This window comes from Mauremys mutica, chromosome 13 (genome assembly GCF_020497125.1).
Source record: "Mauremys mutica isolate MM-2020 ecotype Southern chromosome 13, ASM2049712v1, whole genome shotgun sequence".
Classification (NCBI taxonomy): Eukaryota; Metazoa; Chordata; order Testudines; family Geoemydidae; genus Mauremys; species Mauremys mutica.
Genome location: NC_059084.1, coordinates 49307424 through 49323454, shown reverse-complemented (window position 1 = coordinate 49323454; position 16031 = coordinate 49307424). Strand labels below are relative to the sequence as shown.

Below are 16031 nucleotides of genomic sequence, written 5' to 3'. Positions count from 1 at the left end.
TGGCCGCCTTCCAAACACGCACGCGCGCCAGCCCTGTCTCATCATGGTTGCCTCCCTCATTCAATATGGCTGACAGACGCAGTACGTAGCGGCCGGACGCCTTCAGTCAGGATGGCGGCCACGCCTACGGGCTGACGGGGTTTTGCCACTACCGAAGATGGCCGCTGCCCATAGTCTGGAGGGAGTGCGTATTGCCCGTTCCCAAGATGGCGCCTGACTCTATCAAGATACGGTGCCTGCCCATAAAAAACATGGCTGCGCTCGCTTCGGCAGAGCTTCGCATCTGGCACAGCGCTTGCTCCGAAGGCGGGCGCGCGGCGCTGGGTCTCTGCGCAGCCGGAGGCGGCTCCTTCCCCGCAAACATGGCGGCGTGCGCGGCAGCGAGACGGGGCTGGCGCCGGCTGGGACCCCCGGAGCTCGCCCCGCTCCTCAGGGGGCTCCACACGCAGGTGGGATCCGGGGTTACCCCGTGACGTCACAGCGGTCATGACCTTAGGGAAGCGGGGTGGGGGCGGTGGTCACGTGGTCTGGATCGCGGTGCCCTAGAGGTCAAAGGTCACTGAGGTAGGAGGCCCACGAGGGGTCCGCGGGCATGACCCCGCTGGTGACGTCACGGGGACCGGAAAGACCCGCCCCCCTGGGGCTGAACCGGGATCAGCCCGGGGACAAGCCGGGGTCGTGACCCGGGGAGCCCCGCTGCTCCTTGGCATGGTGAGGTCAAAGGTCACCGATCCTCTCCCCCCAGATCCGCAGGGGCTCGGCCCCCCCCGCCTGGCTCCATGGAAACGCCCCGCGTGGCGCCCCCCTGCGCCCCCGGCTTGTCCTGCGGCTGCCCCCGGCCCGGAGCCAGAGCAGCGCGGCCCAGGTGAGGGGCTGCGGGTCGGGAGTGAGGGGCACCGGCAGGGCTGGGGGGGCAGGGGGCTGCGGGTCGGGAGTGAGGGGCACCGGCAGGGCTGGGGGGGCAGGGGCTGCGGGTCGGGAGTGAGGGGCACCGGCAGGGCTGGGGGGGCAGGGGCTGCGGGTCGGGAGTGAGGGGCACCGGCAGGATGGGGGGGGCAGGGGCTGCGGGTCGGGAGTGAGGGGCACCGGCAGGATGGGGGGGGCAGGGGCTGCGGGTCAGGAGTGAGGGGCACCGGTAGGGCTGGGGGGGCAGGGGGCTGCGGGTCGGGAGTGAGGGGCACCGGCAGGATGGGGGGGGCAGGGGCTGCGGGTCGGGAGTGAGGGGCACCGGCAGGATGGGGGGGGCAGGGGGCTGCGGGTCGGGAGTGAGGGGCACTGGCAGGGCTGGGGGGGCAGGGCCAGGCCTGCCCGGCGGGTGGGGAGTGAGGGGTGCCGCTATCTCATTGTCTCCTCTCCCCAGGTGCTGCCCCCCGCGGCTGCCCCGCCCCCAGACCTGGGGGGCGCAGTGCCCGGGGGGGAGCTGGCGGAGGTGCCAGAGCTGGGACTGGCGGAGCTGGGGCTCGGCTCCTACACGCCCGTGGGGCTGATCCAGAACCTGCTGGAGTTCCTGCACGCCGACCTGGGGCTGCCCTGGTGGGGCGCCATCGTGGCCGGTGAGGGGCATGCTGGGATAGCGGGGCGCCGGGCGAGAGAGCTACCCACAATGCACTGGGGGTAATGGTTTGCCCCGCCTCCCCCCCAAGTACCAGGGCAGCCTGTGCAGTGCATTGTGGGTAACGCTATCTCCCCCCCAGACCTGTGGGAGGCCTGCCCAGGTTGTCACAAGTGATCCTCGCTGCCCGGTGCATTGTGGGTAACGCTCTCTCCCCGAGAATGGTGGCAGCGCGCTGCCCGGTGCATTGTGGGTAATGCTCTCTCCCCGGTGCATTGTGGGTAACGCTCTCTCCCCGGTGCATTGTGGGTGACGCTCTCTCCCCAGGCACGGTGGCAGCACACTGCCCGGTGCTTTGTGGGTAACACTCTCTCCCCAGGCACGGTGGCGGCGCGCTGCCCGGTGCATTGTGGCTAATGCACTGCCCGGTGCATTGTGGGTAACGCAGTTCCCGGTGCATTGTGGGTAACGCTCTCTCCCCAGGCACGGTGGCGGCGCACTGCCCGGTGCATTGTGGGTAACGCACTGCCCGGTGCATTGTGGGTAACGCTCTTTTCCCAGGCACGGTGGTGGCGCGCTGCCCAGTGCATTGTGGGTGACATGCTGCCCGGTGCATTGTGGGTAACGCTCTCTCCCCAGGCACGGTGGCGGCACACTGCCCAGTGCATTGTGGGTAACGCTCTCTCCCCAGGCACGGCGGCGGCGCGCTGCCCGGTGCATTGTGGGTAACGCAGTTCCCGGTGCATTGTGGGTAACGCTCTCTCCCCGGTGCATTGTGGGTAACGCTCTCTCCCCGGTGCATTGTGGGTGACGCTCTCTCCCCAGGCACGGTGGCAGCACACTGCCCGGTGCTTTGTGGGTAACACTCTCTCCCCAGGCACGGTGGCGGCGCGCTGCCCGGTGCATTGTGGCTAATGCACTGCCCGGTGCATTGTGGGTAACGCAGTTCCCGGTGCATTGTGGGTAACGCTCTCACCCCAGGCACGGCGGCGGTGCACTGCCCAGTGCATTGTGGGTGACATGCTGCCCGGTGCATTGTGGGTAACGCTCTCTCCCCAGGCACGGCGGCGGCGCGCTGCCCGGTGCATTGTGGGTAACGCAGTTCCCGGTGCATTGTGGGTAACGCTCTCTCCCAGGCACGGTGGCGGTGCGCTGCCCGCGGGTAACGCAGTTCCCGGTGCATTGTGGGTTACGCTCTCTCCCCAGGCACGGTGGCGGCGCGCTGCCCGGTGCATTGTGGGTAACGCAGTTCCCAGTGCATTCTGGGTGACGCTCTCTCCCCAGGCACGGCGGCGCCGCGCTGCCCGGTGCATTGTGGGTGACATGCTGCCCGGTGCATTGTGGGTGATGCTCTCTCCCCAGACACGGCGGGGCGCACTGCCCGGTGCATTGTGGGTAACGCACTGCCCGGTGCATTGTGGGTGACATGCTGCCCGGTACATTGTGAGTAACGTAGTGCCCAGTGCATTGTGGGTGATGCTCTCTCCCCAGGCATGGCGGCGGCGCACTGCCCGGTGCATTGTGGGTGACATGCTGCCCGGTGCATTGTGGGTGATGCTCTCTCCCCAGACACGGCGGGGCGCACTGCCCGGTGCACTGTGGGTGGCGCACTGCCCGCTGCATTGTGGGTAACGCTCTCTCCCCAGGCACGGTGGCGGCGCACTGCCCGGTGCATTGTGGGTGACATGCTGCCCGGTGCATTGTGGGTGATGCTCTCTCCCCAGACACGGCGGGGCGCACTGCCCGGTGCATTGTGGGTGACATGCTGCCCGGTGCATTGTGGGTGATGCTCTCTCCCCAGACACGGCGGGGCGCACTGCCCGGTGCATTGTGGGTGGCGCACTGCCCGCTGCATTGTGGGTAACGCTCTCTCCCCAGGCACGGTGGCGGCGCACTGCCCGCTGCATTGTGGGTAACGCGCTGCCCGGTGCATTGTGGGTAACGCTCTCTCCCCAGGCACGGTGGCGGCGCACTGCCCGCTGCATTGTGGGTAACGCGCTGCCCGGTGCATTGTGGGTAACGCTCTCTCCCAGGCACGGTGGCGGCGCGCTGTCTGGTGTTCCCGCTCATCGTGAAGGGGCAGCGGGAGGCCGCCAAGCTGAACAACCACCTGCCCGAGATCACCCGGCTCACGCAGCGCATGCAGGACGCCAAGCGCTCCGGCAACCAGTTTGAATGTGAGGGCTGGGGGCGGAGCCCAGGGACCTGGGGTGGGTGGGGAGAATCTTGGCAGGAAGTGGGTGGGGTCAGCAAGAGGGGGAGGAGCCTGAGAGTTGGAGGGTGGGGTCTAGACCCAGGGGCGGGGCTTGTGAGCCAGGAAGGTGATGCCTGGGGTCAAGGGGAGAAGCATAAGGGCCTCAGAGATAGTGCAGACCTTGGGAGGGGGCGGAGCCTGGGGGCTGGCTGGGCGGAGCCTGGAGGTTTTAGGGGAGGGGCTTTGTGGAGGGCTGGGAGATCAGAGCCAAGCCCCTAACTCTTCCCCCCCCTCCCCCCCAGTCTCCAAGTCGTATTCAGAACTGAATCTGTACCAGAAGGCCCATGACGTCAACCCCATACGGGGCTTCCTGGTGCCGCTGGTCCAGGTAAGGCTCCGCCCCTACTCCAGGCCCCGCCCCCAGCCCTGCCCCTCACTCCCGACCCACAGCCCCCTGCCAGCCCAGCCCCCCCCAGCCCTGCTGGTGCCCCCCACTCCCGACCCGCAGCCCCTGCCAACCCAGCCCCCCCCAGCCCTGCTGGTGCCCCTCACTCCCGACCCGCAGCCCCCTGCCAGCCCAGCCCCCCCCCAGCCCTGCTGGTGCCCCCCACTCCCGACCCGCAGCCCCCTGCCAGCCCAGCCCCCCCCAGCCCTGCTGGTGCCCCTCACTCCCGACCCGCAGTCCCCTGCCAGCCCAGCCCCCCCCAGCCCTGCTGGTGCCCCTCACTCCCGACCCGCAGTCCCCTGCCAGCCCAGCCCCCCCCAGCCCTGCTGGTGCCCCTCACTCCCGACCCGCAGCCCCTGCCAGCCCAGCTCTGCCGGTGCCCCTCACTCCCGACCCGCAGCCCCTGCCAGCCCAGCCCCCCCCCTGCCCTGCTGGTGCCCCCCACTCCCGACCTGATGCCCCTGCCACCCCAGCCCCCCCCAGCCCTGCCGGTGCCCCTCACTCCCTATCAGCAGCCCCCTGCCAGCCCAGCCCCACGCCCCTGCCCTGCCGGTGCCCCTCACTCCCAACCCGCTGCCCCCTGCTAGGCCTGCCCTGGCGCCCCCCCCCGCCCTGCCGGTGCCCCTCACTCCCAACCCGCAGCCCCCTCTAGCCCGGCCCTGCCCCCCCCCAGCCCTGCCGGTGCCCCTCACTCCCGACCCGCAGCCCCCATCTCCCCATGGCTCTGACCCCCGTCTCTGCCCCCGCTCCAGACCCCCGTCTTTATCTCGTTTTTCATCGCCCTGCGGGAGATGGCCGCCCTGCCCGTGCCCAGCATGCAGAGCGGCGGCCTGGCATGGTTCGTGGATCTGACGGCAGCCGACCCCCTCTACGTCCTGCCCCTCGTCGTCACCGGCACCATGTGGCTTATCCTGGAGGTGAGCCCCGAGGGGCGGGCGATACTGTAGGACCTACACTAACCAAGGGAGCTAGGGCTAGGGGCAGGACCGTGCTCATTATGCTGTAGCACCCCTGCTGCCCGGGAGAGGGATGAAAATAATATAGGACCTACAATAAAGAAAGGTCAGTGGGGGGGTGAAGGGTGGGGCTCTGCTCTAGCATCGGCGCCTGTCTCTAACCCTGCCCCTCTGTGTGTCCCCCCCCCCAGCTGGGGGCGGAGTCCGGGGTAGACAACCCCAACCTGAAGGTGATGAAGACGGTTTTCCGGGTGATGCCGCTCGTGATCCTGCCGCTGACCATCAGCTTCCCCACGGTGAGAGCCTGCGGGGGGGAGAAGGGCGGCGGGGGGGGCAGCCTTGGGGGGGGAGGGGGGCTGGCCCCGATCGCCCCCCCGGAACCCGCCTGACGCTGCCCTGTCTCCCCCAGGCCATCTTCACCTACTGGCTGACGTCCAACCTGTTCTCCCTGGCGCAGGTCGGGCTCCTGCGGGTCCCGGCCGTCCGCACCAGGCTCCGCATCCCCGACCGCGTCCAGCACAACCCGGCCCAGCTGCCCCCGCGCCGGGGCTTCGTCCAGAGCCTGCGGGCCGGTGAGTGACCCGGGGGGAGCTCGGGGGGCTCGGCGCAGGCAGGGGGCTAACTCCTCCCCCCGTCCCCCGCAGGCTGGAAGGACGCCCAGCTGGCCCAGCAGCTGCAGGAGCGTGAGCGGCGGATCAAGAACCACCTGGCCCTGGCCGCCAAAGGTCTGTGCCCTCCCCCCCCCCAACCCCCAGGGCTGGGGACCCCCCTGTGCGCTCGGCTCGGATTTGGCCCCCCAGCCCATCTCACCCCTCGCCCTGTCTCTCCCCCCAGGACCCCTGCGCCAGACCTTCTCCCACAACCCCTTGCAGCAGAAGGAGGGCGGGGCTGGCGGCCCTGGCTCCAGCCCCCGCCCGAAGAGGCCCTGGCAGGACACACTGGGCTGAGACCCGACACCGGGACCCCGGACTCTGCTCAGGGTGGTGCGTCTGAGCCAATAAAGGACCCGTCACCCGCCCGCTGGTGCCACTGGACTCTGCTTGTGGGCTGGGCTGGAGACCCCTCTACTGTGGGGGGACTGAGGGGCTCCGTGCCAGGGAGGGGGCCAGGAGAGAGCTGGGGCGCAGTGCACGGGCGGGGGAGGGGAGTGGACGGACGACGCCCGGAGCCGGCTGTGACTGGAGTGATGCTGGTTTATTGGTAGCAGCTGCTTCCGGGGCAAGGGGGGGCCGAGGAGGCCAATAAATAAAAGGGGAGGAGTGGGTCTGCGGGGGAGGGCAGGTGCCGCCTCCCCCCTGGCTCCGTCACTGGGATTTGGGGCGCGCGTCATCGGGGTCCAGCTCCGTCACCACGGCCCGGCACAGCACCTGGATGTGGCGGGACGCGCCGGCTGCAGAGAGAGCGGGACAGTTAGCGGGGGCTGCGGGTCGGGAGTGAGGGGCACCGGCAGGGCCGGGCTTGCAGGGGCTGCGGGTCGGGAGTGAGGGGCACCGGCAGGGCCGGGCTAGCAGGGGCTGCGGGTCGGGAGTGAGGGGCACCGGCAGGGCCGGGCTAGCAGGGGCTGCGGGTCAGGAGTGAGGCGCACCGGCAGGGCTGTGGGGGGCAGGGGCTGCGGGTCGGGAGTGAGGGGCACCGGCAGGGCCGGGCTAGCAGGGGCTGCGGGTCGGGAGTGAGGGGCACCGGCAGGGCCAGGCTAGCAGGAGCTGCGGGTTGGGAGTGAGGGGCACCGGCAGGGCCGGGCTAGCAGGAGCTGCGGGTCGGGAGTGAGGGGCACCGGCAGGGCCGGGCTAGCAGGGGCTGCGGGTCGGGAGTGAGGGGCACTGGCAGAGCTGGGGGGAGCCCAGGTCTGGGCTAGCAGGGGCTGCGGGTCGGGCGTGAGGGGCACTGGCAGGGCCAGGCTAGCAGGGGCTGCGGGTCGGGAGTGAGGGGCACTGGCAGGGCCGGGCTAGCAGGGGCTGCGGGTCGAGAGTGAGGGGCACCAACAGAGCTGGGGGGAGCCCAGGGTTGGGCTAGCAGGGGCTGCGGGTCGGGAGTGAGGGGCTCCGGCAGAGCAGGGGGGCAGAGCTGGGCTAGCAGGGCCTGCGGGTCGGGAGTGAGGGGCACCGGCAGGGCTGTGGGGGGCAGGGGCTGTGGGTCGGGAGTGAGGGGCACCGGCAGGGCCGGGCTAGCAGGGTCTGCGGGTCGGGAGTGAGGGGCACCGGCAGGGCCGGGCTAGCAGGGGCTGCTGGTCGGGAGTGAGGGGCACCGGCAGAGCTGGGGGGAGCCCAGGGCCGGGCTAGCAGGGGCTGCGGGTCGGGAGTGAGGGGCACCGGCAGGGCCGGGCTAGCAAGGGCTGCAGGTCGGGAGTGAGGGGCATTGGCAGGGCTGTGGGGGGAAGGGCTGGGCTAGCAGGGGCTGCGGGTCGGGAGTGAGGGGCACCGGCAGAGCAGGGGGGCAGAGCTGGGCTAGCAGGGGCTGCGGGTCGGGAGTGAGGGGCACCGGCAGGGCCGGGCTAGCAGGGGCTGCGGGTCGGGAGTGAGGGGCACCGGCAGAGCTGGGGGGAGCCCAGGGCCGGGCTAGCAGGGGCTGTGGGTCGGGAGTGAGGGGCACCGTGAGGCGCTCACTCACCCACGGCTGCCCGCAGCCAGCGGGGCCGGCGGGTGTCCGGGCCGTGCACCAGCAGGAAGTAGACGGGCAGCCCTGAGAGCGCGATGCCGATGCCGATCAGCGAGTTGAGGGTGTCGGTGTAGAGCGGGACGGCCACGAGGAACACGGTGCAGAGGCAGAAAAACAGCGGGAAGACGATGCTCAACTGGGGAGACAGCCAGGGGGTGAGCTGCCGCCCCGGGGCGTCGTGGGACTGGCAGGGAGCTGGGGGCACATGGGTGGAGCCGCTGGCCCAGGCTTCATGGGATGGGGGGGGAGCCACTGCCCTGGAGCATCGTGGGATGGGCAGGGAGCTGTGGGGGGGAACCACCGGCCCAGGGCATCATGGGATAAGTGGGGACCCTGCCCCAGGACGTTATGAGCCAGCCAGGGAGCCATGGGGTGAGACACTGCCCCAAGGGATTGTGGGATGGGCCAGGAGACAGATGGGGAGACTGTGCCCCCAGAGGATTGTGGGATGGGGCGGGGCCGTACCTTGAGTGGGCGGGGCCTGTCGGGCTCCTTCCAGCGCAGGTAGAGCTGCCCAGCGATGGACAGGCCCACGAAGAACCAGTAGCTGAAGCTGTAGTAGTTGATGAGCTGGAAGATGTCCTCCACGCAGAGATAGACCAGAGCCATGGCCCCCTGGGCGAGGGAGAGACCCCCGTCAGGGAGATGGACTGACTCTCGGCCCACACACACCCCTCCCGAGACGGGGATGGACTGACCCGTGGGATATCCCCCCCCCCCCCCTCCCCAGATGGGCTGGACTGACCCCTGAGATGCCCTCCTCCCGAGACGGGGGGATGGACTGACCTATGGGATAATCTTCCCCTTTGGGAAATGGGCTGACCCACAGGAACACCCCCCACACACACACTTAGAGACGGCAGTGGACTGATCCGTGGGATAGTGGGCCCCTCCAATCAGGAGCATGGATGGCCTGTCCCCGGAGCCCTCAAGTGGGGTGGGTGGGGGGTGGAGGGAATGGACTGACCTGACCCCTGCCCTCACAAGCTCAGGCAAATGGACTGTCCCATTGCACTGAACAACCACCTGGACTCCAGGAAAACTGGACTGTTCCAGGGTGTGAAATCTGCCCATGTGGACTGTGGTCTGTTCCGTGGCCCCCACCCCATGGAGATGGTCTGTCCCGTGGCCCTAGCTATGATCTGGCCCATGGCTCTGATCGGTCCCATGGCAACCCCTGTTTGGCAGCCCCCCTGAAACCTGTTCACGGCCCCCTAGCGGGCCCTGGACCCCTGGCTGAGAAGCACTGGTCTATCCCATGGCCCCCCAATGGGGAATGGTCCATCCCATGCCCCCCGCTGCGGGGAGGATGGTCTGTCCCATGCCCCCCCCCCCCCGGAATGGTCTGACCCGTGGCGCGTGGGGCTCACGTTGAAGAGCAGCGCTGGCAGGGGGGTGAATCGCTCCACGTGGATCATGCAGAGCGCGTCGGGCAGGTGCCCCTCCCGCGAGCCCACGAAAAACAGCCTGGGGCAGAGCAGAGAGTCAGCGGGGCTGTGGGGCGGGGGGAGCTGCGGGGCGGGGCAGGGGCGCCTGGGAGCGGGCCGGGGGGCGCGGGGGGGGCTGTGGGGCGGGGGGGGGCGGGGGGTAGCGGCGCGGGGGGGGCTGCGGGGCGGGGCAGGGGGCGCCTGGGAGCGGGCCGGGGGGCGCGGGGGGGGCTGCGGGGCGGGACAGGGGCGCCTGGTAGGGGGCCGGGGGCGCGGGGGGGCTGCGGGGCGGGGCAGGGGCGCCTGGGAGCGGGCCGGGGGGTAGCGGCGCAGGGGGGGCTGCGGGGCGGGGCAGGGGCGCCTGGGAGCGGGCCGGGGGGCGCGGGGGGCTGCGGGGCGGGGCAGGGGCGCCTGGGAGCGGGCCGGGGGGCGCGGGGGGGCTGCGGGGCGCGGGCTGCGGGGCGGGGGGTAGCGGCGCGGGGGGGGCTGCGGGGCGGGGGGCGCCTGGGAGCGGGCCGGGGGGCGCCTGGGAGCGGGCCGGGGGGCGCGGGGGGGGCAGGGGCGCGGCAGGGGGCGCCTGGGAGCGGGCCGGGGGGCGCAGGGGGGCTGCGGGGCGGGGCAGGGGGCGCCTGGGAGCGGGACGGGGGGCGCGGGGGGGCTGCGGGGCGCGGGCTGCGGGGCGGGGGGTAGCGGCGCGGGGGGGGCTGCGGGGCGGGGCAGGGGCGCCTGGGAGCGGGCCGGGGGGCGCGGGGGGGGCTGCGGGGCGCGGCGCACCTGGAGGCGGCGAGGATGGAGGCGTTCAGCCCCCCGAAGCAGGACAGGGCCACGGCCAGGGGGATGGTCCAGTTGAAGACGCCGAAGACGCGGTCGGCGAAGCTCTGTGGGGAGACGGGGGTGACAGCCCGGCCGGGGGCCCCCCCGCACTCCCCCCCGTGGCTCACCACAGCCGGGGGTCCCCCCCACACACCCCCCGGGGCTCACCACGGCCGGGGGCCCCCCCGCGCCCCCGCCGGGACTCACCACGGCCGGGGGCCCCCCACCCCCCCCCGGGGCTCACCACGACTGAGGGTCCCGGCCCCCCCCGGGGCTCACTACGGCCGAGGGCCCCCCCCCGCCCCGCCCCCCCCCCCGGGGCTCACTACGGCCGAGGGCCCCACCGCGCCCCGCCCCCCCCGGGGCTCACCACGGCCACGGCGTCGCTGGCCAGCAGCTCGGCGGGCGCCAGCACCGTGTAATAGGCCACGTTGGTCAGCAGGTAAATGGCCGAAACCAGCGGCATGGAGATCCCGATGGCCAGCGGCAGGTTCCTGGGGGCCGAGCCGGGTCAGAGCCGGAGCCTCACGCGGGGGCACCCCGGGACCCCCCGATCCCGCCACTCACCGCCCGACCCGGCCCCCCCGATACTCCCCCCCTCACCACCTGGCCCCCCCAATACCCCCACACACCTCCCGGCCCCCGGATCCGCCCCCCCCCGATCCCCCCACACACACCGCCCAGCCCCCCCCCCCCGATCCCCCCACACACATCTCCTGACCGGCCCCCTGGATTTTCCCCCCCCACTCACCGCCCGACCCGGCCCCCCGATCCCTCCCCCACTCACCGCCTGGCCCCCCCGATCCCTCCCCCACTCACCACCCGACCCGGCCCCCCATGGACCCGCCTCACTCAGCGCACAACCCCCAAGTCCTTGTGAGGCGAACTGGGAATGTTCTTAACGTTTGCTCTGAATACGGTGTTGGTGCCTCAGTTTCCCCTTGGCAGGTCTTAGTCTCTGGGGGGTGGGAGAAGGGGGGGAGGTTGCTGCAGGGCAAGGGGCCAGTGCACCGAAATGCCCCACTCTGTCGCCTAGCAACGGCTGGCCTGGGCCCCCCCCTGCAAGGGGATGCTAAAGGTGGGGGAGAACAAAGAGGTCAGGTGACCTCCTGGCCCAGGGAAGAAGGAGGGGCTGGGGGGGGTCAGTCTGGAGCTGGCTGGGGACGAGGAGTGAGGGCAGACGTGGGGGTCTGGCTCACTGCCCCCCCCCCCCCAGAATGGACCCGGCCGAGGGGTCCGGTTCTCGGTACCTACAAGCTCTGTGTTAGACCCTGTTCCTGTCATCGACTAAACCTCTGTGTTCCTGGCTGGCTGAGCGTCACATCTGACTGCGGGGGCAGGACCCTGTGGCCCCCCCAGGACCCCGCCTGGGCGGACTCGCTGGGGGAAGCGCACGGAGGGGCCGAGGAGGCTGAATGCTCCCAGGAGAGACCCAGGAGGTGAAGCCGTGGGAGCTTCTTGCCCTGCAGACAGGCTGCTCCGAGGGAGAGGAGGCTCCCCAGAGTCCTGCCTGGCTTGGTGGGGTGCAGCTCCAGAGCATTGCCCAGGGACCCTGTGACAGCTGGTGGCAGCGGTGGGATGTCCTGCACCCCGTGAATGGCGCTGCTTGCAGTAAGTGACTGGGGAGCACTAAAACGAAGGGGGGATAATAAGGACCAGGCGTGCTGAAGGCTCAGAGAGGGACGGTTTCAGGGGGCGGTTAACCCCTGGGAGTGTGTGACCAGCGAGAAGGACGGTTGGAGGAACGGGGTCCCCCTGAGGACGGCAGGGAGCAGTCTCGGGGCGGAGGAGCTGCCGCTCGACCCTGGGAGAGAGAAGGATTTTGCAGTAGCAGGTTCCCCTGGGGATCGCAGGAGCAGTCCCAGGGGCGGAGGAGGCTGCAGCTCGACCCTGGCAGAGAGGTGGTCACAAGAGGGGCTGGCACAACAGGGGTTCTCCCTGGAGCCATGGGGGAGCCGAGAGCACCCAGGCCTGAGTCCAGAGCCGCTGGGGAGCGGTGAAGTGCCTGTCACCATCCCCTTGAGAAGGACATTGTGACCCTGTGCACACAGCGGGAAGCTCACCCAGGCCCAGCTAATCGTGCAGCTGGAGGAGGACGACGGCTCTGAGGAGCAGATTCCTGACCCGGATGGGGCTACAGGAGGCTCTGGGAGCAGCAGCCAGGCATTTCGGTGCACTGGCCCCTTGCCCTGCAGCAATCACACCCCCGATCCACCCCCTAGAGACTAAGAACGGCAGAGGGGAAACTGAGGCACCAACACCGTGTTCAGAGCAAACGTTAAGAACATTCCCAGTTCGTCACAACTTGCAACTCACTGGCCCTGGGGCCCCCCAATGATGCCCCCCAGCTCCCGGGGCCCCCAGGCAGCTTGGGGGCGAACACGCCGGGGAGTTAAACAAAGTGAAGGGAAAGGCCAAGACTCTTCTCCCTGGCGCAGCCCCCGGCCCGGCCACTGGGGGGCGCCGTGGCTCCAGGCCGCACCCCCTCCCCACAGGCCGGGCCCCACCTCCATGCCGGGGAGACCCCCAGGGCAGGCAGGGGGTGGGGCACGCCCCGGCCCCCCCGGGAGCAGCACCCACCTCTCGGGGTCCTTGATCTCCTCGGTGACGAAGTTGAGGGTGTCCCAGCCCGAGTAGGAGAACAGCGCCGAGTACAGGGCCAGGGCGAGGTCCCCCACGGCCAGCGAGGAGCCCGCGAAGGGGTCAGCAAAGTGCTCGGAGTGTCCTGCGGGGGGGCCAGGGAGTTAGCCCGCTGGGGGGCACCGGGGGCTGCAGGTCAGAAATGAGGGGCACCGGCAGGGCTGTGGGGGCAGGGCTGGGCTGGCAGGGGCTGCGGGTCGGGAGTGAGGAGCACCAGCAGGGCTGACGGGGCAGGAGGCTGTGGGGTGGGACTGAGGGGCACCAGGGGTTGCAAGGTGGGACTGAGGGGGGCAGGGCTGGGGGGGCAGGGGGCTGCGGGGTGGGAGTGAGGGGCACCAGCAGAGCTAGAGGGGGCAGGGCTGGACTAGCAGGGGGCTGCAGGTCCGGAGTGAGGGGCACCGGTAGGGCTGAGGGGGGCAGGGCTGAGGGGCACCGGGGGTTGCGGGTCGGGAGTGAGGGGCACCGGCAGGGCTGAGGGGGGCAGGGCTGGGCTGGCAGGGGCTGCAGGTCCGGAGTGAGGGGCACCGGTAGGGCTGAGGGGGGCAGGGCTGGGCTGGCAGGGGCTGCGGGTCGGGAGTGAGGGGCACCGGCAGGGCTGAGGGGGGCAGGGCTGGGCTGGCAGGGGCTGCAGGTCCGGAGTGAGGGGCGCCAGTAGGGCTGAGGGGGGCAGGGGGCTGCGGGGCAGGAGTGAGGGGCACCGGTAGGGCTGAGGGGGGCAGGGCTGAGGGGCACCGGGGGTTGCGGGTCGGGAGTGAGGGGCACCGGCAGGGCTGAGGGGGGCAGGGCTGGGCTGGCAGGGGACTGAGGGGCACCGGGGGCTGCGGGGCGGGACTGAGGGGCACCGGCTCCCCTACCCTGAGCCAGGCGGACGACGCCCGCCACGATGACGCCCAGCAGCGCCAGCAGCTTGGCGTAGGTGGAGACGTCCTGGACGCGCGTCCCCCATTTCACGTAGGCGCAGTTAACGAATGTCAGGAGACCTGGGGGGAGAAGAGAGCGTGAGACCCCCCGAGTCGCCCCCAGAGCCCCCTGCGCGTCCCAGACACCTGGGTTCTTTCCTGTCTCCCGGAGAGGAGAGGGGGCTGGTGGGTCAGAGCAGGGGAGTGGGAGCCAGGACTCCTGGGTTCTCTCTCCCACTGTGGGAGCGGAGTGGGGTCTAGTGGTTTGCAGCGGGGGGGCTGGGAACCAGGACTCCTGGGTTCTCTCCCCAGCTCTGGGAGGGGCGTTGGGTCTGGTGGGTCAGAGCAGGAGCCGCTGGGAGCCAGGACTCCTGGGTTCTCTCCCTGGCACTGGGACAGAAGTGGGGGCTGGTGGTGAGAGCAGGGGGGGCTGGGAGCCAGGACTCCTGGGTTCTCTCCCTGGAGCTCAGCCCCAGACCCCTCCCTGTTGTTTTCCTCTGCTTCCCGTTAACCTTGATCTTTCCCCAGGCGTGTTGTGACTGGGAGACTCGTAAACACGGGCTGGACCCGGCCCCAGGTGGGGGGGCCCTGGCGTCTCCCCCCTCGGATCCTGGCGCTGGGCTGGGGGGGGCCGGGCTGGGAGCCAGGGGCAGCCGGGGACGTCCCAGAGGCGGACGCCGGGATCCTAAACAGGGCCAAGGATTCCTGCCCTTATCGCGGCCGGGCCCAGACACAACTGGGCATTAACCCCCCGGTGCCCCTCACTCCCGACCCGCAGCCCCTGCTAGCCCAGCCCTGCCCCCCAGCCCTGCCGGTGCCCCTCACTCCCGACCTGCAGCCCCTGCCAGCCCAGCCCTGCCCCACAGCTCTGCCAGTGCCCCTCACTCCCGACCTGCAGTCCCTGCTAGCCCAGCCCTGCCCCCCAGCCCTGCTGGTGCCCCTCACTCCCGACCCGCAGCCCCTGCCAGCCCAGCCCTGCCCCCCAGCCCTGCCTGTGCCCCTCACTCCCGACCTGCAGCCCCTGCCAGCCCAGCCCTGCCCCCCAGCCCTGCCGGTGCCCCTCACTCCCGACCTGCAGCCCCTGCTAGCCCAGCCCTGCCCCCCAGCCCTGCCGGTGCCCCTCACTCCCGACCCGCAGCCCCTGCCAGCCCAGCCCTGCCCCACAGCTCTGCCAGTGCCCCTCACTCCCGACCTGCAGTCCCTGCTAGCCCAGCCCTGCCCCCCAGCCCTGCTGGTGCCCCTCACTCCCGACCCGCAGCCCCCAGGTGCCCCTCACTCCCGACCCACAGCCCCTGCCAGCCCAGCCCCCCATGCCGGCCCGCGTGAGGCGATGGCGCAATGTGGGGGGCTGACTCGGCATTTCCGGAAGCCGGCTCTGGCTGTGAAACGCCGACTCAGCACCGGTGCCATCAGCTGAGCCCAGCCCACATCCCCCTGCCCTGCGCCGGGGTCACCCCGCACCCCCCCTCCCGCAGCGTCCCTCGGCCTCTGGGCTGGGAGCCCGGACGCCGGGGTTCCTGCTCTGCTGGTGGGGGGTTCCTACAGGGCGTGGGGAGGCCGTGGACAGAGACTGGGCCAAAGGGCGAGTGACAGCCAGAGCAGGCAGAAGAGGTGCCCCTCACTCCTGACCCGCAGCCCCTGCCAGCCCGGCCCTGCCCCCCTGCGCCCCTCACTCCTGACCCGCAGCCCCTGCCAGCCCGGCCCTGCCCCCCCTGCCCCGCCGGTGCCCCTCACTCCTGACCCGCAGCCCCTGCCAGCCCGGTCCTGCCCCCCCTGCCCCGCCGGTGCCCCTCACTCCTGACCCGCAGCCCCTGCCAGCCCGGCCCTGCCCCCCCTGCCCCGCCGGTGCCCCTCACTCCTGACCCGCAGCCCCTGCCAGCCCGGCCCTGCCCCCCAGCCCTGCCGGTGCCCCTCACTCCTGACCCGCAGCCCCTGCCAGCCCGGCCCTGCCCCCCGCCCCGCCGGTGCCCCTCACAGATGCAGGCGGCGGCCAGCAGGCGCTGGGCGGCGTAGGGCCCGGGGCAGCTCGGGAAGACGGGCTGCACCATGTAGCTGGCGAAGGTGAGGGCGATGACGGCCTGGCTCGTGGGCTCGATGATGAGGAGGGAGGCCCAGAGGCGGACGAAGGCCGCCAGCCCCCCGAAGGCCTCCAGGATGTAGGCGTAGCTGGCCCCCGACTTGGTGACGGTGGTGCCCAGCTCGGCGTAGCACAGCGCCCCGAAGACGGAGAAGAGGCCGCCCACGGCCCACACGGCCAGCGCCAGCCCGTAGGAGGCGCTGTGCAGCAGGACGCCCTTGGGCGACACGAAGATGCCCGACCCGATCATGTTCCCCACGATGAGGCAGACGCCGCTGAGCAGCGAGATCTCCCGCTTCAGCTTGACGGGGGCCCCCGGGGGGGGCGCAGGCTCCTGCGGCGGGGCCGGGGCGTAGTGGGGGGCGGGCGCCAT

General features: G+C 71.4%; 2 protein-coding genes across 2 annotated transcripts; one reads left to right on the top strand and one right to left on the bottom strand.

Moving 5' to 3' along the window:
- The first annotated feature begins 206 nt into the window (after positions 1 to 206).
- On the top strand, positions 207 to 6165 carry OXA1L (OXA1L mitochondrial inner membrane protein). The gene is given in 12 exon segments (XM_044985986.1): positions 207 to 222; positions 225 to 304; positions 306 to 449; positions 746 to 865; positions 1361 to 1553; positions 3586 to 3729; positions 4049 to 4134; positions 4944 to 5108; positions 5339 to 5443; positions 5557 to 5719; positions 5792 to 5872; positions 5982 to 6165. Coding segments are annotated over 12 exon segments (1410 nt in total). The 3' UTR covers positions 6095 to 6165.
- A 157-nt stretch (positions 6166 to 6322) lies between these two features.
- SLC7A7 (solute carrier family 7 member 7) lies at positions 6323 to 16031 on the bottom strand. The gene is made up of 9 exons (XM_044985997.1): positions 15557 to 16031; positions 13537 to 13662; positions 12623 to 12767; positions 10413 to 10536; positions 10004 to 10107; positions 9173 to 9269; positions 8268 to 8417; positions 7755 to 7938; positions 6323 to 6537 (listed from the first exon to the last, which is right to left on the bottom strand). The coding sequence occupies exons 1-9, from the start codon at positions 16029 to 16031 to the stop codon at positions 6452 to 6454; spliced, it is 1491 nt and encodes a 496-aa protein (XP_044841932.1). The 3' UTR covers positions 6323 to 6451.